We start from the raw sequence: 26,881 nt of genomic DNA, 5'->3' as shown, positions 1-26,881 counted from the left end.
GCGTACGCACAAAAACTTTGCGTACGCTAGGTTTCACGCTCACGTTTGGATTTACTAACGATGAAATGAACGTGAGAATGTGCGCTGGTCCACGCCAACTTCATGCCTAGCGTACGTTCATTTCTTGTGTGTGTTTGTTTTAATTCCATTGGCGACTCCTAGAGGCAGTTGTGTTAAATTGCACACTACATCTTTGAGCCGTGCAATGGCAGCTGTGTGGGACAGATTCATCCGCATGTCTAGCAGGTATAAGGTTTCCATACCATGCAGTTGACCAGCCAAACATTAAAGCTCAATTTGCAGCGGTTGCCGATTTGCCCAATGTAATCGGAGCGATCGACTGCACACACATTGCTATACAAGCGCCATCTGAAGACGAATATGCATACGTAAATCAAAAACGATTTTACAAGCATTTTACGAGCTGCGCCACTCACGCTGTTGAAGACACTACAAAATTTTATACCTTTAAATTGCAATATTTCTTCTTTAATCCACTCAGTCCAATGTTTAGACCCAACTGTGTTAACTGCATCAGTCAAACTCTCCCACTCTATTTTTTTCTTTTGTTATCAATTCCAGAGGACAAACTTGCAAAAAACACCGTTGTTCTCCAGTCTACCTCTGAAAGCAGCACCTCCAAATCACATTATGTTCAAAGTTTCTCTTTTTGCTGCGTTTGCCATTGCTTTTTCATTGGGTTTTGCCAAAGAATAGTAATTAGCATATTCATACGGGGGAGGAGGCAGGGAGGGCTTTTGTGCTCGTGCACGTGCACTCAGTTTTACGTTCATTCGGATGTACAAAGAGAATATGCGTATGATTCGGCGAACGCAGTGTTTCATACATCTGAATTTTTTTTACTGCATACGCACATTTAAAGCTTTGTGCGTACGCAATGTTTTAGTATGATTTCAGCGCAAGTCTTCATACATAAGGCCCCTGGTCCTCCAGTTTGGGGGTTGAGTGTCAGGCTAACATCCCACCTCGTAAAAATTAGGTGTTACAAAACACTAACATGCTGCGGCTAAATATCAACTTCAATTTAAACGGCCCTCGGAGTGAGTAAAGAATGTAAAAGCTGAAAAATGTGAAAGTTTAGTCTACTAGCCGTTTTAACTTGTCTGTACCTAAACATTTAAGTTAATTCAATGAGGAGACTTCATTTGGTCAACTCGGTTAATTGAGTTGTTGATTTCCCATTACTCAAATGAACTGAAGGAATCACTTTCCTCAAATTATTTGAGTAGTCTCAACTTAGTGAGGTTTATTTACAAACTAATTTCGAGAGGATCATGTGCTTATGATTGACATTAAAACGTGCATTAGCTAATGTATGATTCACCAATCAGACGATTCCTAACCTAGTATAAATAGCCAAAGCATCTTACCTAAGTCATCTTCGTCTTGAAGAATCTCTCCTTCCGCCCCTTTCCCCCCACTCTTTTTCTTTATAGGACAGCACGGTGGGCCAGTGGCTAGCACTGTTGCCTCACAGCAAGAATGTCTCTGGTCTGGGTCTTTACCTGGCCAGTTGACGTTTCTGTGCGGAGTTCATGTTCTCCCCGTGCTTGCGTGGGTTTCCCTCGGGATCTCCGGTTTCCTCCCACAGTCCAAAACATGAGACATAAGTAAATTGACTAAATTAAATCAGCACCATAGACGAATTTCAAACAGCAGCAGATCCTCGTAGCAATCCTTGATCTCCCGGAGGGGAGTTCTCAAGATCTACCTTAGCTTAAACTCCCTTCTCGCCCTGTAAACGAGGTTCTTATGAGCTCAGGACACTCTCCCGGGACAGCATGCCAAACAAGCTTTATTATCAATCATCAGCTAAGTGTGAACTCTTGAATTAGGGTTTACAGTGCCTGTGATTCTTCAAAACGCACATTAGCACAGGGTGATGAATCCTTACAGAAGAATCATAGTAGCTTCACATGTAAAAATCACATTTTCATGTGAAACCAATCATATTTCCATATTAAATTAAAATGAATAAAATCAAAACAAAAACAGAATATGTAAAAAAAAATTATTGAAACTTTAAATACCACAGTAGTTACTTATAATAGTAACTTAACAATAATACTAATAAAAGTAATACTTTATTAACGCCACTGAAATAACACTGGTCCAATGTTGTTTTGAACTCCACTGACAGTCATTTGGGTTTGAAATGACATGACGGTGCATTAATGAAGGTAAAACGTTCCCTTTAAAGCAGCCGTGGAGCACACGAGTGGTTCCTCAAGGCTTTGCAGATCTGCTGAATAGCTTTGCAGTGGTGGGCAGGTGCTGGAGTCTGAATGGAGCATCTGATGCGGAGGAAGGCTGTGGGAGTCGCATGTGTCCGGTCGGGGACTCCTGCATACAGCTTTCAGGATGGAGCTGTCAGCTGATCCCTCGAGGGAAGGGAAGAGGATGCTGGCAGGTGTGCGTGTATGTGAGTGAGAGAGCATGTGTTTGTGTAGCATATCATCTCAACTGTAGCAGTGACGTTGAGAAGGTCTGTTTTTGAGATAAAAGTTTCTGAGCTGAAAGGCAGCTGTGAAGCCAATGCAAATGTGTGTGCGCGTGCAGATCAGGAGCAGCTCTGTTATGTCTCAACAGCAGCAGTGTTGAACTTGATTTGCCTTGTTGAAGAGCTTTGAGAATAGGATGTGAGATGTGCGTGCTCCTGGATAAGCACACTGTGTTCTGACAGCAGGCCTTTCTCTCGGCAGACAGACACTGTGGTGGACCTGTGGGTCTGGGCCAAGTGGGATACAGAGTTTTTTTTTTCTTCCTCTATTTGCCTTATCATTTCCTATGTACAGCCCTTCAGACTGAGGATTCAGATGGCTGATCTTTGACCTTCCTTTCCTACTGCTGTCACCTGGTTTGGGCAGTGTTCAGTCGTTCAGTGTCCCACCCAAAGGGGCAACAGAAAGAAAAGTACTTGTAATTTGGGTATTGATGCTTTATATAGTGTTGATTTGACTTAAATTTAGAGTTTATAGCGTCGTATCAAACAGGATTAAGTTTTAAAGAAGTTTTCTATGGGAATAGTTTGTGCACACAATCACACACTTGTACAGCTATTTTTATGGGGACTTCGCATAGACATAATGTATTTATAATGTACAGACTGTACACTACCTGACAAAAGTCTTGTCATCAATCACAGTTGTAAGAGCAAGAAGTAATAACTTGACTTCTAGTTGATCATTTGGAAAAGTGGCAGAAGGTAGATTTTTCTGATGGATCATCTGTTAAACTGCATCCCAATCATCACAAATACTGCAGAACATCAACTGGAACCCGCATAGGCCCAAGATTCTCACTGAAATCAGTCAAGTTTGGTGAAGGACAAATCATGGTTTGGGGTTACATTCAGTATTGGGGCTTGCGAGAGGTCTGCAAAGTTGATGGCAACATCAACAACCTGAGGTATCAAGACATTTGTCTTGCCCATTACATTATAAACCACAGGAAAGGGCAAATTCTTCAGCCTCCACATCCAGGTTCCTGAAAGCAAAGAAGGTCAAGGTGCTAAAGTATTGGCCAGCCCAGTCACCAGACATGAACATTATCTAGCATGTCTGGGGTAAGATGAAGGAGGAGGCATTGAAGATGAATCCAAAGAATCTCTGGGAGTCCTGCATGAACGCTGTCTTTGCCATTCCAGATGACTTTTTTAATCAGTTATTTAAGTCATTGCAGAGATGTATGGATGCAGTCCTCCAAGCTCATAGGAGTCATGCACAATATTCAATCTTTTCCCACTACACCATCACATTATATTCAATAATGTAATTTTTTTCTGTTAAATGACAAGACTTTTGTCTAAGCAAAGTCAGACATTACTCTCCTAATTAAATAATTAAAAATCAAGGCATGATCATATTTTATTTTGCTAAAATAAGCGTAATCTAGAGGCCTTTGCTTTTTATATAAGCCACTTCTGATATCAAACGGTAAACTAGAACTCAAGCTATTTGTGTTCCTAAAACTTGGATAACGTGACAAGAAAATGTCTGATTTTGGGCCATTTTGGGGACAACAGGTTAAAACACAGGTTAACATTTACTGATATTGTGCTACTTGTGGTGGCATTTAGTCCCCGCAACATAAGTACACAAATACAAAGTATACACACAAATAACCAGCTAATTTAGTTTTTGCTGTTAATGTTCTCACCCTCACGTTAATAGCAGGCTACTAAAATAATAGCGATTATAATAGAGATTATTTCAACACGGCGAGGCAGTGGTGCAGTAGGTAGTGCTGTCGCCTCACAGCAAGAAGGTCGCTGGGTCGCTGGTTTGAACCTCGGCTCAGTTGGCGTTTCTGTGTGGAGTTTGCATGTTCTCCCTGCGTTCGCGTGGGTTTCCTCCAGGTGCTCCATTTTCCCTTTCAGTCCAAAGACATGCAGTACAGGTGAATTGGTTAGGCTAAATTGTCCATAGTGTATGAGTGTGTGTGTGAATGTGTATGTGTTTCCCAGAGATGGAAAAAAAAAAAAACTTGCTGGATAAGTTGGCAGTTCATTCCGGTGTGGCGACCCTGGATTAATATAGGGACTAAGCCGACAAGACAATGAATTATTTCAACACAATAAAATTACTAAAACTGTAACAAATTAAAATAAAAATGTTAGCAAAAACTTAAAATAGTATATTATTGGTAGTAAAATATTACTGGTTTGACAAACTCTGTGTATACTTGTTGTCGTGTTTGAGCTGAAGTGCCTCTTTGCAGTGAGTTTTCATGTGGGAGGCTGTTTGTTTTGAACATTTTCGGTTCATTCATGTGTGTGTGTGTGTGTGTGTGTGTGTGTGTGTGTGGTTACAGGAGGGCAGGTTATTGCCGGCCTCTCCCATTCTCTCCTGTAATAATGGTGTTTAGGAAACATGAGCAGACAGGAAAGGCAGATACAGAGTGGAAGAATGGAGGGATATCCCTTTACCGGGTTCACTCCTTTTCCCTTTGGACCTGGAAAGAGAGATGGAGGGCTGTTCTTCTGGACTGCTCCCATTTCTCGTCGCACACACACATTTATTTTTGGTGTATAAACACTCTGACATAATCATCACTTTTAAAAAAATCTTTTCAGATATGACATAAACCATTAGTGGATCTCCAGCAGCACACATTGATCTGCTGATATGGATGAAATTCTGATGTTGCAATAATGCGTTTTCAGAGGTTCCACCACTCTCAAATGAATCACTACAATGAGCTGATGTTTTTCTTTATTACAGTGAATCAAAAACATACAGAGCAAACAATATAATCCGTCTCTTGATCAAATGATTCTAATAAATCAGTTCTTTTTGTTGTATAAATAATCATGCCTTTCTGCAGTTACTGGTTTGTTTACTAGATTACTGAACAGGTTCTTTTTATTTAATCAGAAATATAAAGCACATCCAATGAAGTCCAGTTCTTAAACAAATGATTTCAAGGAACAGGTTCTTTTTAGTGAATCAAAAACATACAGAGGAGCTATTGCTGTATCTTAGGAAAATATTATTTTTAGTGCATCAAAAACATAGAGGTGCCACTGCAGTCTGATTCACTAGCAAATGACTCTAGCCAAAAGATTCTTTTTAGAGAATCAGAAACCTACAGAGGAGCCACTGCAGTATGACTCACTAGCAAATGACTCTAACCAAAAGATTCTTTTAGTGAATCAGAAGTGTACAGATGAGGCACTGTAGTCTGATTCAGAAGCAAATGACTCTAATTAAAATAGGTTTAGTGAATCATAAACATATAGAGTAGCCACTGCAGTCTGATTCTAATGACACCTATGAAAATTTTATTTTTAGTGAATCAAAAACATACAGAGGAACTACTGTAGTCTGATTCACTAGAAAATTCTTTTTACTGAATCGAAAACCAGCACAGCCCAGTTCCATACGAATGATGTGGTTCTTTTCAGTGAAGTAACACAGCATGTGTAGAGTCTGATTCCCAAACGAATGATTCTTGACAATTTGATTTTAATCAATCGAATATATAAAATGCAATAGATTGCCACATTTTGCTTTGCTTGGTTTAATATTAAACAACAATTGTTTATATATATTATTAGCAAAGACTTAGCATTGGATTGCATTAATTCTGCCTTTTAAAAAAAAGTCATTCATGCCAACAAATGTTTTGCAAGGATTTTCTAACAACATATGCAAACTATGTCCTCATTTAGCATTTAAAATAATCTTTAGTGGATGAATTAAGAAACCACATACAGTGGAGTAAAAACCAGAATTAATCCATTATTTTTGATTCCCATCATAATCTATCACATATATCTCCCCTTACATCCACTGGCACATGAACCCTTTAAGTAGAGACTTTGGCCCTTCTACTGACCCTCATTGCATCAGAGTTCAATCTCATCAGCTCTGGCTGCAATGCTGGTTGTGTTCAGGCCAAGGCCGGCTGGTCTTTATAGCTTAAGACCCCATTTTAATTACACTTGGCCGGAGAGGAAAGTTAACACCGCTAAGTAATTGTCCTCAAGGTCACCAAGCGAGTGCACACTCCATGATGGATCAGAGTCATTCAGTTTGGGAAGTGTTCTATTTGCGGCCTTTGAAGATCTGTCTCTTGTGAATATGGTGCAATTATCGTTCTTTTTACAGACTAAGTGCATGCTTGTTTTCTTTAATGGACTTGCTTTTGTGCTTCTGATAAAGCTGCCCCCTTGTGGCCATGTATATATCTTCAGGCTTTATGTTTCAAACAACTTATTTTGCACCACATACAGTACAGTAACTTGATTTTTTTTGAGCACTTTGATAAACTTGGGTTGTTTTTAATTGTTAAACTGTCATTGTCATACTTTAAATCTGCAAGAAGTTCATATTTCATATTCAGCTCATTCATTTGTCTCTTTCTCAGGTGCCACCAGGGATATCGGCTCGGCTTTGACCCGGATGTGCATGCGACACCGCAGCATCGAAGCCAAACTGCGCCACTTCACCAAGTGAGTGATCGACCCATGCAATGGCGTGATCACTTTCATGCCTCACTCCCCGCCAGTCAGACGCACAGACAGGATTTTATGTCTCTGCCAGTTATTGATTTTCCACTGCAGAGATAAGCAAACATCCATAGATCAATCAACCTGCTCAGAGGCTTTAAAGCGCCCGTCGTCTTCAGAGAGACCGAATTAGCTCATGGATTTCAGATGCTGACCTTAAAGAAACAGTTTGCTCGGAAATGCACATTTACTCTCCTGATCATTTCAAATTAGTTATGGTTTTACTTATTCTGTGGAACACAAATGGGGATGTGTTAACTATAAATTATTTCTGGGATGGCAAGCTTAGTTTGCAGTATCACTTCGTCTTCCTTGTTAAACATGATTCTTCAGAAATGATTCTAATATATTGTTTTTATAGGACGTTTTAAAACACAACATGAAAAACGCTTAGCATGGCTTAATTTACCTTAGAGCACTGCACAGGCCTTAAATCTAAGCCCTAGCCCGGCCCTGGCCCGAGACACACAGGCTGTAGTCTTGCTCTTTTCCAACAGCTCATCAGTTTTTGGCCTGAGTCCGACACAAAGACTGTTTATTCTTACTGTTACAACCATAGACCGGATTTGTATTTAATTGAAATTTGATGGTTTTTTTGTTTTGTTTTTGTTTTTATCAGAATAGCTTATTTTATTATAATGTAAGATTTAACTGTATAAGTAACATCAATATCCAAGCGGCATGTGGTCCACATTGAATTTACTCAATTACAAGTTGTGCATTGTGCATAACCAGTTGGCTCATCATTTAAAGTTGTCACTATTTGAAAAGTTGACCAGAAATTTGCCTTTCCTCTAGCGTTTTTCATAATTTTAAGTTCGCCATTGGTTATTTATCTCTTTATGTTCCCCATTGCACGTAGCTGGAAATCTCTTTACACAAGGCATCACTGGTGCTTTCAGACTGCACACTTTAGATTTCATTAAACTTTTTTTAAATTTTTTTTTCTAAAACAGGCCAGAAGCCCAATATGAATGCTAGCTATGATTTAAAAATGCCCTAGGGGCATTTAAAAAATTAAGAAAGGTGAAACAATGACCATCTTGCTGTGAGGCGATTGTGCTACCCACTGCGCCACTGTGAGCCAATAAAAAAAGCATTTAAATTAAAATAAATGTTAATTTCTTGATCATCAGATCAGTATATAAAATTATTTGTGAAGGATTTCGTCACTAAAGATATTATTTTTATTTTAAAATAACAACACAACTCTTGTATATTACAGATAATACTGTATATAAAAGAGCAACTTCACAATATTATTGTTGTTGCTATGTTTTTGATCAAATAAATATAGTAAATGTGACAAATTTTTGTTTTCTCCCCAAATAATAAAAAAAAATCCTAAACTTTAAATGTGTAGTGTGTATGTAAATTATGCATTAAAAAATATAGTCAAGCCCAACATTATTCATATCCCAGAGTTATAAATAATTTCGGCTGTATACAATTATATAAAGTACAGTAGTCAACAATTGGATCAACACCTTTCAACAAAGTTGTCCTAAAACTATTGAAAGACAGTTTTTCTTGTCCTAGGATAATTTTGAAAATAAATTTTGATTTACTTCAAATGTTGACTACTGTATAATATGCGCATAGCTATATAGTTCTGTTATTTTATTATTGTTTTTATTATTAATTTTGGTGCTAAGTCTTGAAATAATACTGTGTTGGGTGATTCAGTTGTTTCTCTTGTTTATTTTTTGCCTTGTTTATTTTTTCTATTAATACTTAGTGCTCTAATGGAAAAAATGATTGGCCCACTCCAAGACAAGATTGAAGAGTGGAAGAAAACTGCAGCTCTGCTTGATAAAGACCATGCCAAAGGTACAGGACTGAATTATCTCGACTGTCGTTAAGCAAACCTGTTCATACTCTTTGCAATACTGACGTCTCTGTCCTGAATTTACACCTTCCTTCTGCTGACCAGAGTACAAGCGCTCCAGGCAGGAGATCAAGAAGAAGTCATCTGACACAATAAAGCTCCAGAAGAAAGCTAGAAAAGGTCAGTCTCTGTTTTTTTTCCCACTCAGTCAGCACTATGATTTCCCCTCTCACTCACACTCGCTCTGTGGATTGTGTTCAGGGGATTATTGCGTTCGGTATGGTAAAGATTTAGTGAATATGTGTCACGCTGGGGTCTTTTCTCACTCAGCTCTCTCTTGCATGCTAACTACTTCTGATGCTAAGATTAATTAGGTCAAAGCCAGATTATAAAGAGTGTCACAGTAGCCCTATTGAAGGTATTATAGTAACCAGTAAATTATACCACCATCTAGTGGAGAGATGATACCATTTGGTTCACTTTTAAAGAGTATGTTTTCTGAAAGATTAACTTTTGTAAATGCTGATGAATTTCCAAAGTGTATGTAAACAGATAGCCCATAATGGTAAAAACCCATAAATAAAAAACAGGCTGTTCCAGATTCTCCCTACTGTGATGTCACACGCCCCACACATGACTTGTGACTAAACATTTTAGACTATGTTTTAGATCTATTTAATGATTCAATAATTCAGAGTATCATGATAATAACATGTACAATATTGATATCTTGGGTGCCAGTGTTGGGTGTAATGTGTAATAAGTAACATGCATTATGCAATATTTTTACATTTTAAAAATTAACAAGTAAAGTAACGCATTACTTAAAAAAAGTAATATTTTTTAGGTTACTTTAAAAAAAACCTGAAGTTACTTTTTACTTTGCTCGATTGGCTTTTAAAAAATATATTGCGGAATAAAAATGACCTTAGTCAGGTTGAATCACACACTCAATGAGAGAGCATGCTGCGAGGGAACAGACAGTCGGCTCACACTTATCATCATCAGGTCTGTTTTTTTACAGCAGATGTGTCCGTGTACTGTTCTACTAACTGAATAACTCAGGATATTTGTTTATTTAGAGTCAGAATGGGTGTCTGGTATGTTTTAAAGTAAGTTGTTAAGTACTTCCTGAAGATGCAAACCATTTCACGTCAACTCCGTTCAATTTAATAAATTGGTTTGACTGTTTCATTTTGAAGATCTGGTTAAAACAAATGATTCATTTGCGAATCGCCGGTCGTCACTACAGACAGTCAGAAACAATGGAAAGCCGGAGACTTACATTTTTGCAATAGGTTCTTGTCATTTTGAACTCATCAAAAAGAAGTGGATTGACGTTAAGTGCGAATAAAGCAGCGCTTCCATCCAACGAGTCAAAGTTAATAAAGTGGTAATTTCCTGATTAACTGGCGCAAAATATCAACAGTAAAAATGGAATTTGCTGCAGTAGGAGAAGCTGCGTGAATCTTTTCTTTATTTAATAAACAACTAACTAAGTAGCGCAATTAGTTACTTTTTTGCGTGAGTAACTCAATATTGTAATGCACTACTTTCAAAAGTAACTTTCCCCATCACCGGTGGGTGCTTCAAAATACTGGGATTTTAAAAAAAAAAATTTAAAGAACATTAAGAGGACTTTTTAAGAATATATTAATTTTGTATTTGCTGTAGTGGTTATAATCATGTCAATTTTTCAAGCATGAACATTTACACCTCTTCATCTTAGCCTATAGCGAAATATTGATTGAAAATCCTGTGGCTATTGATAGGGCTGTTGTATGTTCATACTACTACTAATAATATCCAATATTTAACATAGTTAACAATTAATATAAGTTAATTAAACTAAGCTCATTATGTAAACTACAAAAGCTTTTATTAATCTTAGATGATGTTTATTTCTTGGTAAATGCCTAATAATTTGTTAAAATCTAGTCATTAGCAGATTACAAGTCATAATCAATTTAGTATATGTTAAAAAATTCTGTTGTAATTATTAAACAATATGAAATATTGTTAACATTATTTTATTATTAAATATTGATTTTATTTCATTAACCAACATTTACTAATGAGACTTTTTTACTTATTTGTAATGTACTTAATTTACTTATATTGTACTAATTGTGTTTCCTATTGTACGCTCAATATATATATATATCAAATATATATATATATATATATATATATATATATATATATATATATATATATTTTTTTTTTTTTTTACTGCTTGTTCAAACTACTTATTTAAAATGAGGTTAAAAAATAGTTTTATGTTCAATCCACTTAAATTTGTTAAAACATTTTAACATAACAAGTTAACTTACTTGATTTATGTTGGCACAACATGATGGAATTATCTGGGACCCAGCATTTTTATACAGTTTACTTGAAATACTTGAAATAAATAAATTTAGTTGAATCATTTGTTTACTCTGAACATGTGTGTTCAACAGAGGTGGGACCAAGTCATTGTTTGGCAAGTCACAAGTAAGTCTCAATTCATTGCCCTCAAGTCCCGAGTCAAGTCCCGAGTCAAGACAGGCAAGTCCCGAGTCAAGTCCCAAGTCAAAGGCAACAAGTCTCAAGTCAAGTCCAAAGTCCTATAGTTTGATTTTCGAGTCTTTTTAACAGAAAAAATGAACTGTAAACAGATTATGTATGGTTGTAAGATCTGTATTTATTAAACAAACCTTTTTTATGAAAGAACATTGCTCAGATATATAAAAACACAAATGTAATTTTCTGAAAAAGTGCTAAACAGTGCTGCGTCTCGTCTCCACAGCAAATTGCACAAGAACGAGTTCCACCACAATAGAGTTCATTTTGCCTCACATCACACAGAAATTGCAGGTCTACTGCTGTCTAGTTCATTAAGTTTAGTTGTGCTATGTTATGTCTTCTGTGATCAACTTGTGATTAACTAAAACTACATAAACAACCTCAATGTGGTAGCAGTAGACCAACTCCTGTATGCTGCAAAGTAAAATTGAGTGAACTTGGTATTTTGTCAATTGAATCTCGTGTGTGCTGAAGAGATGAAGATGCAAATCTGTCTAGCAGCAATGTAAAATTGTGGCACATATTCTCAATGAAGTAGGCTACTTTATACAAAACTTAACGTTGTTTTCTTCACATAACAATGAAGAACTTTGCTCTCTACCTTGTGTGACGCTCGTGCACCGATTTCCTCTGTGGACAAAACTGCTTGCGAGCTCTGAAATATACGCTGCTCACGCGCAAATTTTCTCGCTCTCAAATATGCACTGCTCACGCACACATTTTCCTGCGTGCTCTCAGAGATTATATATAGAATTTGTGTCTTGTGTTTCCTCTTCCTTTCGTGCTTTTTGATATGATTTATATTGAGGCACTATTTATTAACAATAACCAAAATACTAAAATAGCCTTACATATTAAATTTTTAATCTAATAAACCATAACATTTTGGCTGTATGTTTTATGATGAGATATTTCCAGTTACAAACACTTAAAGACACAGAGAATAGATGTTGGATGTAAAGAATGCATTTTGTTTTACAAACATTTATTAATCACCCGAAAGGTGTACCATACTAATCAAATAAAAAAACATTTAAACAAAAATATAACTAACGCAAGCAGAAATGTAACTGTGATAAAAATAAGGAAACCATTATCAACATTGATAAACCATATCAACATTCTGGAATAATCAATTTACCCGGAGGATCTCTTGAGAGCAAAAGCAGGAAAAGTTTGAGGCGCCAGTGTGGACAAAAGTCAAGCAAACGCAGTGAGACTGAATACGTGCACGAGAAACCAGCCAATCAGATTGAAGTACCTGCCCACTGGTGAAAGTAATGTCAGAGCCAATCAGATTTTTCTTTCTTTTCATAAAGAACGGGGTTCAAATCCCACTTAGGCACTTGTAAACTATCATTTTAGACCATTTTGTCAAAAATCCCTACTGAAAAAAACAGCTTGAACCAGCCTAGGCTGGTTTTAGCTGGTCGACCAGGCTGGTTTTAGAGGGGTTTAGGCCACTTCCAGGCTGGTTTCCAGCCATTTTCAGCCTAGTCTTAGCTGGTCAGGCTGGGAGATGACCAGCTTAAACCAGCTTGACCAGCCTAGCCAGGCTGGGAGCCCAGCCAAAACCAGCTATGTCCAGCTTAAACCAGGCTGGTCAAGCTGGTTTTAGCTGGATTTTGCTGGTCAGTTTCCAGCCTGACCAGCTAAGACCAGGCTGGAAATGGCTGGAAACCAGCCTAGAACTGACCAAAACCCCTCTAAAACCAGCCTGGTCGACCAGCTAAAGCCAGCTTACCAGCCTAGGCTGGTTTAAGCTGGATTTTTCTGCAGGGATATTGTAATGTTTACCAATTTATTAGAGCCACAAATTATCTAAAACTTGTTTTCATGTTTGAATAGGCAATAAATGTGCTAAATAAATTAAAATAGATATACCCACAGTGAAACAGTTATATAAATTTAAATATTAGTTTAAATACATTCATAGTGGTTTTAAATATCTTTTAATATGTAAAGTAGAGTTCAAATTCAACAAACTGAATAAAACAAGTCTTCGTTTTTAGTTTATTTAAAAACAATTACAAATGGAGTAATTCAACTCACAATTAAATGATCTCATTGAGTGATGGAATAATAAAGGTAAAACTTTAATTGAATGATCAGTCAAGTGTTTTCCAATGAAATCTGTTAAAATAAGAGTCCTACAAAACAGGAACAACTCATGAAACGAAATGTGATTGTCAATTGTATTTTTTATTAGATGGTTGGTTTTAAGTACCTTAAAAATAGTAGATAAGCCTTAAATATAGAGGGGGAAATACAGAAAAACAAACAAACAGAAATTCAACAATATAGATGCATTACATTACAATTTCACAATAAAAATTTAATTAAAAACCATATAGAGGACTAAAATATTGCTAAGAGGCATAACATCAACAATAATACAAATACTTTTAAGGTTTTAAATATTAAATAAAATTAATAGTATCAATCCAAAATATGAAAAAGGTAACACTTTACAATAAGGTTGTATTAATTAATTAAGTTTATGTATGTACTAATGTGAACAAACAATGCAGTGAAGTACAGTTACAAATCATTACAGTATTCATTAATTAATGGAAATAAAATTATTGGTTAACCTTTGTTAAATCACAGTGCATTAACATTAATGTTAAGAAGCATACCTTTAAATTGTAATAATGCAATAGTAAATGTTAAACTATAATTAATAAAGGTTTAAAAGTATAGTTCATTATTAGTTCATGTTAGTACATAGATTAACTAAAAAAACCTTATTGCAAAATGTTACCAAAAAATAACAAAACACTTTTTTTCACAGTTTTAAGAGCTTTAAAAATAAACTATATATATATATATATATATATATATATATATATATATATATATATATATATATATATACATATACATATACATATATATATAGTTATTATGGCATGTAATTATTATTACTACTAATTAAATAGTTAGAAAATATTGTCAGAGGATGGGCAAAACACAAAAATAAAACTTAATATGCGCATTGACACAAACGACCAAGTGCAAAAACATAAATTACAGCCATGTTCATTCATAATTATGTGAAATAAATGACGAGAGGGTAAGTTTGGTTAAAAAAACTGAAGTTCATTGACTTATGCACAACAGTAAAACAATGCTTTTGCACAACAGTAACACATTGCGAGTAGTAAAGTCTCTTACCTTTGACAGATTTTGTAAATCCGCTGAATAAAACAAAAGAAGCAGATCGCGGATGTGTTTATTTTACTCTCCGAGTCAGAATGAAAATGGCATCTTCAAATTTCCCGCTGGTGCAAAAACACGGAAGTGCGCCACAAAGCGCTAGTGGTCGAAAGTATGCGCGCATGCTTTCTGTCACACACACACACACACACAGAGATAGAGCGCTCCTTGTCAACATACTTTTTATCTTTGGGCTTTTTATAGAAAGTAGCAAGTCTTTACAAGTCAATAGGCGCAAGTCCAAGTAAAAGTCCGAGTCATTTATGTTCAAGTCCAAGTCGAGTTGCAAGTCTTTTCATATTTTGTCAAGTCAAGTCTAAAGTCATCAAATTCATGACTCGAGTCTGACTCGAGTCCAAGTCACATGACTCGAGTCCACACCTCTGGTGTTCAATAAAGTAATATGCTGAGCATTTGTTGTTATTATACCTGTTATGGTGCGTTCACACCAGACGCGGATGAAGCATCAAGCGCAAGTAATTTACATGTTAATTCAATGCAAAGATGCGAATAGACGTCCTGCGCTGCTATCGAACTGGGCTCGGTTCAGTCAAATGAAAGCTTCCATCATCCAAGCACAGTTTCTAGAGTTGATGAACTCACAGAGCTGAATGCACCTCTGAAAGAGTCTAGTTGACTCTGACACAGCGCCAAATGAATCTACGCTGTTTTTTCAGCCTTCCTAAAGCACATAAAGCACAGCTATTATCTCAATAAAATTCATGTCTGCTATTTAGCAACAAAACTACAGTCACCGGGCAGACAAAAGCCCCGCTCATCATGCAAATCCGTGTTTATTGTGAAATGAATTTCACGCTCAATTTAATGTGAAACTCAGATGAAGCGAGTAAACGTTAAATGTTCACGCATTTATTTATGCGTGAATATTGCAAATTTCTTCATGCAAGTTGCATCTGGTGTGAGCTCCCCCTAAAAGTAACCTTTTTTATTTTTGCAGCTTAGGTCAACATCATGATAATATTGTATACTGTGATAAAAGCTTCATCAGTTAATCACAAGAAAATTTGATACTGGCAAAAGCCTACTCTGTTTACATTTGCATTTAGCCTCATCCACTTGTGATCACATTGATGAAAACGCACATTAACACCAAGTATAAACAGAGTCAGACTTGCTCGCAATTGCATTCGCTTACATTTCTTCAAACCTTTGCGATCTCTTCATGCTGTTTTTCTTTCTGTCTTTCATACTGTTATTGGCTTGGCTTCTGCTTATAAACTCTAGAACTACCAGGTATGTATTTGGGTTGTTCTTTCATAACTCATCACGTTTTACATAACTAAACTCGATTCCATTTCATTCCAAGGTGTTTTGCGTGCATTTCATCAGAATGTTTTAGTGTCCTTCTCAAAGGCTCCATTGTTTGCACAGCATGTTTGTCTCATTGTCATTGTTTCCATCAGACATAATAAGCATCCGTGTTGTGAAAATCCATCACAATGTACAATCATTGAGTCTGGGGTGTTTAGATTCAGAGCATCATCAACTCATTTATTTTCATTATATGGTCACGAACGTTTCTTTGCATGATGCCTGACAATGCCTGTTTGCTGTGTTGACATTATCCTCCCGTATCTGTCTTCGTTTTGCTGACTCATGGGACATCTGTGTTGACGTTTACATCAAACATTTCATGTCATGAAAATGGAAAATGCACATTTTTCAGTTCATCCAGTTTGTGCCGTTCAGAAGTTTGGGTTTTGTATTTATTAATTTTAAATTTTTTGAAAGAAATCTAAAATCTGCGTCAAAAATACAAGAAAAATCAGCAGTACTGATGAATATTTCAACAGTTTAAAGGGGCAGTTTGTAAGTTTGACACCCAGTGGTTGAACTAGGTATTGCATTCCTGGATTCAATTGCACTCCAAAACAAACGCAAGCGCAGGTTGCCAGATTGAGAACCAAAAGGAGTGAGTCTGATGTTCGAACCTAACGGCTGAATTAAATCGTGTTCTATATAAAAGCAACAGCACAATATAGAAGGAATATTCTCCACGTTAATGGAGTTTTTGTTCTAACCAACACCTCCAATTGATATATTAGAAATGGGTTTTCTTTCTTGCAGCTGAATAATAGAAAACTAACAATGATCACCTCAGGTACACCGCATATGCTTTATTGAGAGTTAAATGCTAATAATTAGTTTAAATGCCATTTTATGTTCAATTCAATTCAATTCAGCTTTATTTGTATAGCACTTTTACGATGTAGATTGTGTCAAAGCAGCTTCACATAAATGGTCATAGTAACTTGATCAGGGTAGTTCAGTTTTTAGTGTTTAAGTTCAGTTCAGTTTAGCTCAGTTCAGTGTGGTTTGAAGTCATTATTGAGAGTCCAAACACTGAAGAGCAAATTCATCGATGAGTAGCTTTTCAGATTCTGAACCATGCAAGCCAGTGGTGACATTTATTGCCATATTACTGAAAGCAGCAGCAGATCACCTCAGATCTTACTGTTTGATATGTAACTTTAGAGCTGTGACTCAAAACTAACAGTTTTAGAAGCTTATTTTAAAACATTTTAAAATCCTACTGACCTCAAACTTTTGACCAGTAGTGTACATATTTATTTATTCAGAAACATAAGTATTACTCTGAATGTTTTTTAAAACAAATTAAGTCATTGTACTTTCATAAATTCCTTCATGATTATTGTCAGTACGCATTCATATAGGGTATATGCCGCGCTAGTGCTGTTCCCATGCTGATACACTTCCCGTGACCTGTTATTGTGAACTTTTTTCCATTTTATACGGTTCCTTATACAGCATCGATGTTGTAATGTCAATAAAATACATTCAGTTAAATAAACTTTAGCATTTATTTGGTTGCTCAAGCGTAAAACGAGACAAAAAGCTGTTTACTCGCATGCACCCGTCAGAATCGGCAGGCTAACGCAGAAGCTCCATTGAATATAGTGGGGTAAAATAAATGCTCATATTATAAAGATATGGCGGGGGAAATGTAATTTAATGCAGTGCTTCTTGTACAATCTGAGACCCACTTTAAATTGGATATCACTCAGCTAGTGGAGATCGCTGATTTTTAAAGAAAACAGACCTTAAACGCACTGGATTTTGCATTGGCATTCAATTCGCCGGAAGCGCTTAACCCAGGTTACTGGCAAATTAAAAGTCCTTTTAGCATGCTTCGGCATATACCCTATTCATCAACACAATTCTGTCCCGAAAGGGTAAAAAAAAACATGGAGAAGTCTAAATATATATTTCAAAACATTTCACTTCTTCATAGATCATTTTACAAAAACTTATGTTTGACTGCTAAATGCATTATCATTGTTAATGGATATTTTAAATAATTGTAAAATAAACTGAAATAATAAAAATTAAAAGTATAATAAAATATGTTGAAGGCTTCAAAGCATTTGCAAAATTTTGTACATTAAGTAAGAACTGTGAATTTAGATAAACATTTTAATTGTCTCATTCAGGTTAAAATGGACACAAATGCACTATATTTATTTAATAACGTGACACTGTTTGCATTTTCAGTTAATTTAAAGCATGTCTGCTGAATATTTCATTTTTTTTCAATAAAAAAAACCCAAGCTTTTGAACAGTTGTGTAATTTTATGGGATGACAGTGATGACTTCAGTGTCTGTTCTCTGTCCTGTCTCTGACCCTCTGTGTCTGTGATTCGGTGTCAGGTCGAGGAGGTCTTCAGCCACAGCTAAACAGTGCCATGCAGGATGTGAATGACATGTACCTGCTGATGGAGGAGACGGAGAAGCAGGCTGTGCGTCGAGCTCTGCTGGAGGAGAGGGGAAGATACTGCACCTTCATCAGCTTCCTGCAGCCTGTGGTGGTGAGAGGGAAAAAAGTTACTTTGAGGGGGTCTTGCAAGATGAAGTTGAAGTCAACATTTTTAGCCCTCCTGTAATTTTTTTTTTTCCAAATATTTCTTAAATGATCTTTAACAGAGCAAGGAATTTTTCACAGTATTTCTGATAATATTTCAGATAGAATAAATGCAGTTTTTATTTTTTAAAAACTATTTTAAGGTCAATATTATTATCCCCCTTAAGCAATTTGTTTTCATTGTCTACAGAACAAACCATTATGTTTAGAAATGTGTTGGAAAAAAATCTTTTCTCTTTTAAACAGAAATTGTGTAAAAAATATACAGGGGGGCTAATAATTCTTTAAATAAGTTAAAGATTTCTAACTATATGTGCGTAATATATAAAGACTGCAATCACTTGTTCTTTATTAAGGATATGTGGGTAAAGCCGGATCTCGTAAAGATGTTTTTTCAAGACTGGTAGTTTTAATTATTTTAATTTAAGATTAAATAAGCACATTAATTTGTATTAAATATATGATGAGTATCGATAGAATGTTTTCTATTTAACGCTGCAATGTTCGTTACATGAAATGCAACTGTCTTTTTTAGTACATAATGTAAAACATCACTCATATAAAATTAAATAGATATATTTATTTACATGTAACATTTGTAATTTGTTATTTTTAATGATTTATACAGTGTCTGAATGCTGAATAAAGATTTCCACTGATGATTGATTTGTTGGAATAGAACAAAGTTTGGCCGAAATGTAACTATATAACTATCTGAAATCTGAGGGTTCAAAAAAATCTAAATAAATTGGTAAATTCCTCTTTAAAGATGTCTAAATTGTCCTTAGCCATGCATATTACTGATCATAAAAGTAAGATTAGAAGTTTACAGTGAGACATTTACAAAGTGCCTTCCTGAAACATGGTTTGAAAGGGATAGTTCACCCAAAAATAAATACTTACTCACTTTTTACTCTTTCAAGTGGTTTCAACCCTGCTTCAAACTTTTTTCTTTCTTCCGAACATCTGAAAAAAAAAAAGATATATTAATATAAAGATATTTTCAGATTTAAAATCTGTACCATTGACTACCATGGTTTTTATTTTTCCTATAGAAGTCAATGGTTACAGGTTTCTTTTGAGTTTAACGGATGAAAGAAACCTTATATAGATACTTAGATGGGTGGCGTGTGGCGCAGTGGGTATCGCTGTCGCCTCACAGCAAAAAGGTCACTGGTTTAAGCCTCGGCTGAGTCAGTTGGCATTTCTGTGTGGAGTTTGCATGTTCTTCCTGTGTTCTCTGGGTGCTCCGGTTTCCCCCACAGTCCAAAGACATGCGCTATAGGTGAATTGAATAAGCTAAATTGTCTGTAGTGTATGTGTGTGGATGAGATGGGTGTATGGGTATTTCCCAGTGATGGGTTGCAGCTGGAAAGGCATCCGCTGTGTAAAACATATGCTGGATAAGTTGAACAACCCCTGATTAACAAAGGGACTAAGCTGAAAAGAAAATGAATTAATGAGATACTTAGATATTACATTTCAGAATTTGAATAAGGTTTCCCAGTGATGGGTTGCGGCTGGAAGGGCATCTTCTGCGTAGAAACGTGCTGGACAAGTTGGCGGTTCATTCCGCTGTGGCAACCCCTGATGAATAAAGGGACAAGAAAAGAAAATGAATGAATGAATGAATTTGAATAAGAGGAAGAATACTTGCTGTTATACTAAAATGAAAATTCAAAATGATGTGAATCTACATCTTTCCTCAGGTGGGTGAAATTGCCATGCTGGGAGAAGCTACTCATCTTCAGGCCATCATTGAAGATCTCACAGTGTTGACCACTGACCCACACAAACTACCAGAGGCTAGTGAACAGGTGCTGAAACACACACATGAACATCACCTACCTAACACACACACACACACACAAGATCATAATAAGAACAAAATATTGTTCTGTTTTCCTCTAGGTGATTTTGGATCTTAAAGGCTCTGATTATAATTGGTCCTACCAGACGCCTCCTTCCTCTCCCAGCAGCATCGGATCCAGAAAGAGCAGCCTTTGCAGGTGCTTATCTTATCTTTTTTTTCTTTTTTTTTTTTGCATTTCAAAAAATGATAGTATCAATGCAATATGAGCAACTATCTTTGGTTTTCCTAAAGAATCTTACATAAAAAAAAAAAAAAAAAATATATATATATATATATATATATATATATATATATATATATATATATATATATATATATATATATATATATATATTTAAAGGTACGCGAGCTGTCACTGGGGTGGTATCTTTTCAAAAAGTACAAATGTATACTTAAAGTGTCCATATTAGTACCTCAAAAGTATATATTAGTACCTAAACATTTTTAAAAGGACACTTTTGTACTTTTTAGGTACTAATATGTACCCTTGAGGTATTAATATGGACCTTTAAGGTGCAAATTTGTACCTTTTGAAAAGGTACCACCCCAGTTGCTACTCACTTACCTTTATTTCTGAGAGTGTGGATAACATATAAGGCAAGACTTCTGGTAAAAATTAACTTTTCCATGCCCCTGTCCATTTAGAGGTTTTGAGATTTAGTGAAATACCCTTTTGAGTGTTTCATCACACTTCATTATTTGCTGTTTGTAGATTTCTGTTACTATAAATCTTTTTAATGCCTTTTCTCAAAGTGAGTTTCTCCTGCTTTAACCTCCACTTCAGCAGCTATTACACACCAAAATGTACAGTCTCGTTCATTTCTGTTTTTTGAAGGTTTTAGTGAGGTGTTTGTTCACACATAACTTGCTCAATTACATACATTTTATTTTACAAAATTGTGAAAGTGTAGTTGATTTTTTTAGTGTTTTCTGAATTAACTAATAAAAAGAGACCTGAAATTTGAACCTGAGCTTATTTGCGTAGTCAAAATGCTATTTTTAATACAATCAATCAACTGGGGAAGTATTTAAAGGGATAGTTCAATCAAAAATGAGAATTGCCTTACCATTTACTCGCCCTTACGGGTTTTCAACCTATCCGAGTTTCTTACTTTACGAAAGAAGATATTTTGCAAACGCTGTCTACTTGCTGGGACCAATCAACTTTCATAGTAGGAAAAAAAATTACTATGGAAGTCAATGGGTGCTAGCTACCAGCATTTTCCAAAATATCTTCTTTTGTGTTCAACAAAAGAAAGTAACTCAGGTTTTGAACAAGTGAAGGGTGAGTAAATGATGACAGATGGCGAACCATTCATTTTCTGTAATCAAACGTTCCATAAATTTGAAAGGTTCCATAGATGCCAGTAAAAAAAGCTTTATTTTTAATATTGAATGTGTGTTCCAAACTATTTCTAGTTGCATTCAAACATATTCAGACATATTTGCTTTTAGAAAAACAATAATAATATCTTTGTGTTCCTTTCAGTTTGGTTCACCTTCCACCGGGTGGTGCTCATCGTCTGAGCAGCGTCTCCTCTCATGATTCTGGATTCGTCTCTCAAGACGCAAATGTTCACTCCAAACCCCCCTCCCCGATGCCATCTGACATCACCAGCCAGGTCTTTACTCCTTTATCTAGTACAGGGTGCCCAAAATATTTCGTATGAAACTCCAAAAACCAAATATCATTGATTGCCGTGGGTTGAAAATAAATATACCAAGCTATTCCACATTAAAGTTGCCATGGTAATTTCTTAAATTATTTCATGATAATTCAAAATAAATGGAAAACATTACTTTGAATCGTATTGACTAATGCAGTATAACTTTTTTAATTAGAACCTATTGAAATGTAAAAAATCACATTTATAACACAATGGAGTTTAATGCTAAATACACTAGTTAAGCAGAATCTGTCTTTGCCTGGATTTGCTCACCAAAGTCCTCCTGTTGAGTGACAGTATGCACATTTTAAACTAAATCTGATTAATTAACAGCCTCTAAATTCAAACATTTAATTTCAGTTTGTAGCTTAACAATAAAACAATCAAATAAAAGGTTACATTAAATTTGATATGACAATCTCTAAACCTTCCCCATCATTCTCCTTCTCTTCTCAGATGGGATGGTGGGCCAAATCAAAGGTTACCATGAGCCAACTTTTGCCCGCAGGCCCTTTGAGCATCTTTGATCTAGTGTCTTGTTTTTGTCTTTCATATAATATCTATTTTTGCTTCCTTTATCTGTCCTTATCTTTAACAGAAGTCATCCAGTTCTGCATCCTCAGAGGCTTCAGAAACCTGTCAGTCAGTCAGTGAGTGCGGCTCTCCCACAATAGTAAGTGTTATTCGAAGTTTGGAATTTTGTTTATTTTTTTACCTACATCCCAATATTTTGTTGCCATTATTTATTTTTGTATTATTATTATTATTTGTTTATTCATAATTTGCAATTATGTTCCTCACATTTCTTTCATTTAACCCCCTTTTAAACGTAACGTCACATATAAAATTAACTTTAAAAGTAATCATTATTAAAGTATATTTATAACATATAATATAAAAATCCAATAAATATAACAACCACCAAAAATCTGGAATAATAAAGAGTTTCTTTAGCACACGATGTGATATTTATTTATTCAAAATAACAGAAATATATATATTTTTAATTAATATTTTAATAAATAATTTATTGCAGTTTAAAATTAAAATGTTTTTTTTTCTTTTGATGGCAAAGAAAAATATTTCATCATCATTACTCCAGTTTTTAGTGTCACATATAGGCATGGGCCAGTATAAGATTCTGATGGTATGTTAACCTTGGATAAAAATATCACGGTTTCACGGGATGAGGTTTCATGAGATACTGCTCTAAAATATATTCTTTTTAAACGTCTGGGTAAAAAACAATACCTTTTCCCATTTTTAAACTACATATTTTAATTTGGGAATCATTTAAAATATTTTGGAGCAGTAAACATGTCAGGCTAAATAATTCTAATGAATTTTTGACTTCTGCTGTCTTAATTTGATTGTTTTTACTATTTAAAACGGCATCTTTGGAGATCTTTTTTGTTGGAGATACTGCTGTCCTAAATTTTTTTTAAAAAGTAAATAAAAAATCTTACTCTTACCTTAGGAGCAGTATAGCAGAAAATTGACTGTTTTAAAACCTTGACTTTTTCAAACCTTGGTATATCTTGAAAACGGATATCGTCCCATGATCCTTCAGAGATAATTATTATATGCTGATTTGATTATTTAAAGAAATATATTAAAGAAATATTATACTTATTTACATTTTATATATAATATACATGTTTACATATCTAAACTGTAATTACATATTACATCTTTTTTAAAGAAACAAAAATCTGCTAATGGATCGTTTTATGTATGGATCCCTTGTTAAATATGACACATTGCATATTTTGTGTATATATATATATATATATATATTGTGCATAAAACGAGTTAAGCCAGCTGTTTGAGTGATTTTGATGAATTATCAAGCTGTTGGGTTTTTTTTTCACTAAAGTTCTCCATGATTGACTGGTCATCCTGTCATCCACAGTTGGGCTCATCCTTTGCTACCTTTCGCCCGTCTCACTGTTTTAATGAGTCCATCAGGCCTCACTCTTACACTCTTCCTGCGTCCCCTTCATATAATCAATCCCCAGGATCAAACTCCCCTTCACCCACAGCAAAGGTTCCTTACTGGAAGGTTCGTTTTTTCATTTGCACCACTTTTGTTTGCTTTCTTATGCTCTGTTATTTTTATTCATTTTAACTTGTTTGTTTTAATCTCATCCCATTTAATTGCTTGCTCGTCCGTTTCTCATTATTAACAGACATCCGGCTGCGGGTTCATTTTCATTACAATAAACATGTACTGAATGAGTAAATCCAGGTTGCGTGCAGTACTGGCTATATTTTGGTGACCCTGAACCCAGTTTTCCTCCTGCAGCAGGACTGGTCAAAGGTCGGTCAGTACGAGCAGTTATCTGTCGGTCAGCAGCGCAGGACTGAAGCTGCAGAGCCCTCTAGTGGAGCAGGAGGACATACACACACACACCCAGAGGACACTTACAGGCTTGCTAGGATGAACTCTAAAGATGCCACTGCCAAGGTACTGAGAATGTATATAATGATCACATTGTTCATTAATTTTTTAATTATAAAATTAAATATTAGAATTGATATTTTTAGGGCTGGGCAAAAATGAATTGCGATTAATCAAAGATAAAATTTTAACATCATTTAAATGTGTGTACTGTGTATATTTTTTTACATATACATTTTTATATATAAATACACACATGCATACATATATTTTAGAAAAAAGTTTAGTTATATTTAGATATACTATATATGTGTTAATAATACAAACTAAATATATATATATTTAAATATCTATGTAGCAATATTGTTTTGTATAGTTTTGTTTTGATGTAAATATATAAATATATATAAAACACACAAACACACACAAACAGCCAACCTCACTAAATGCAGTTATGCCTAACTTTACTGTAGTATATAGTGCTGTCTTGAGCATTTTCAGGAAGTGTCACCAAAATCTGACTTTTTTGTATTGGAAAATATTTACAGAGTAAATTTTCATGATGAAAACATGGACAAAGCCATTTGGCTATCTTGTTCATAAACAATGGTGTCAGGACTTTTCACCTTGATGACACTGACACTTTCATTAACATCAATACTTGCTTTTGAGGAATGAGCTCTCCATTTTGAGCATGTGACACGCTTTTGCAGGTTATAAACTAGGTTTTGCCGTTTGTTCTAATTGTTTTGAGAAATACATTAACTGTTGTGCAAATTTGAATAGTGTTGTGAGAAATGCACCCAAGCCACTGAGATAAACTGTATTTGCTTTGTAAATTCCATATCCACAAATGCAAATTTACTAATACCAACCCATATTCTCCTGTTTTTTTTTTTTGCCAGAATTTAGCCATTATTTAAATTTAATTTAAATATTTGAAAATAGGAACGCAAACAGCACTACAGTATTTCATTTTGTAAAGACTTTAATTTATATACTGAAATTGATTCTTAAATGTCTTACCCTCAAGTTTATATCATGTTCTGTATTTTTATTTGTTTATTTCTTTCTGTCTTTTGTATCTTTTTTCATTGACAATGTTATTCATATTCTGTGTTGTAAACAAATATTGATTCAAACGTGTTAACTTTTTTTTTTTTTCGCAAAAAAAAAAAAAAAAAAGTTTTGCAGTACGCTTAGTTGCAAAGATCTACATGAAGTTGAAAGTGAACTCTGACCTGTAAAATCGCATCATGCAACTGCGTGAGACCAACCGAGGATCAAAACATGACCTCTCTGGACAGAAATTTAAAATATGGAACATTTGTTTAAGTGTCTAATCATCTTGTTTAATCCCGCCTCTTTTCGCAGTGCCATACTACAGAATTTTGCAAGCTCAAACTCCAGTGTGGCTTAATATTTTAGTATATGTTTTTATATTAATACTTAAAAAAATAATTTATTTATTTGTAATTATTGTTTATTCATTGTAATTCATAGTGTAATAATATTCACTAATGATAAATGCTTACTATTAACTCATTCTATTTATTTGATTAAAAGCACAGTAACAATTACCAACATTGTGAAAGATAATTACAATTTAAAAATATAAAGTTTTGTTCAATATAAAATCCAGTATCATTACTCCTGTCTTCAGTGAACACGGGACCTTTCATAAATCATTGCAGTATGCTTATTTGATGCTCAGTTATTAAAATTGCTTTTAAATTTGAATCATTTTTGGAATCATTTGTAGCCAAAAAATGGTTGTAATGCAACTTAATAACAATAAAATTTCTCAAAATAGTTTTCACTGTATTTTTTACCAAGTAGATGCAGCCTTTGTGAAAATACCATAAAGACTTTCTTACATTTTGATTGACAGAGTTTTCTGACATTTTTCTATGTTCTGCCGTTGTGTTTTAGCATGGTAAGCTGGTGTCGTCGGCCGCTAGTGAGCTGGCTATGGTTCTGACCCGTGGCCTGAGTATAGAGCAGACGCAGAAGAGCAGCTGTGACTCTCTGCAGTACTCCAGTGGATACAGCACACAAAACACCACACCATCCTGCTCGGAGGACACCATCCCCTCACAGGGTAACACATCAACACACAGCAGAACTAAGTGCTCTCTGATACATTTCTCAGTAAAGCAGTTGAATTATATTACTATTAAAATTGTTTTATTGGGATGATATATATATATATATATATATATATATATATATATATATATATATATATATATATATATTAGGTTTGAGTGCAACTCTGATTTATTGTTTTATGTTAATCTAACAAAATAACTTAAGTTTCAAAGTTTTGTTCACCACACAGAATATATTGGGAGAAGATACCAAATAAAATTTTCATAAACATGGAAAATC

The 26,881-nt window shown here is 35.0% G+C and overlaps 1 protein-coding gene across 3 annotated transcripts in view; it reads left to right on the top strand.

Moving 5' to 3' along the window:
- The window catches only part of mtss1la (MTSS I-BAR domain containing 2a), a 66,807-nt gene that overhangs the window by 35,986 nt on the left and 3,940 nt on the right, over nt 1–26,881 (top strand). The window contains exons 4-14 of one of the 3 annotated variants that reach the window (XM_087292186.1): nt 6,892–6,976; nt 8,772–8,863; nt 8,967–9,041; nt 18,339–18,496; nt 20,259–20,366; nt 20,461–20,558; nt 21,912–22,044; nt 22,688–22,762; nt 24,002–24,151; nt 24,398–24,556; nt 26,423–26,591. In XM_087292186.1, coding sequence (XP_087148312.1) covers nt 6,892–6,976; nt 8,772–8,863; nt 8,967–9,041; nt 18,339–18,496; nt 20,259–20,366; nt 20,461–20,558; nt 21,912–22,044; nt 22,688–22,762; nt 24,002–24,151; nt 24,398–24,556; nt 26,423–26,591 — 1,302 coding nt within the window. Of the gene's footprint in view, nt 1–6,891; nt 6,977–8,771; nt 8,864–8,966; nt 9,042–18,338; nt 18,497–20,258; nt 20,367–20,460; nt 20,559–21,911; nt 22,045–22,687; nt 22,763–24,001; nt 24,152–24,394; nt 24,557–26,422; nt 26,592–26,881 lie in introns of all 3 variants that reach the window. The other 2 variants (XM_087292185.1, NM_001044926.1) reach the window with 2 other exon arrangements.

This window comes from Danio rerio, chromosome 18, assembly GCF_052040795.2.
Source record: "Danio rerio strain M-AB ecotype USA chromosome 18, GRCz13ab, whole genome shotgun sequence".
Lineage (NCBI taxonomy): Eukaryota > Metazoa > Chordata > Actinopteri > Cypriniformes > Danionidae > Danio > Danio rerio.
This window is presented reverse-complemented; position numbering and strand designations above follow the sequence as displayed.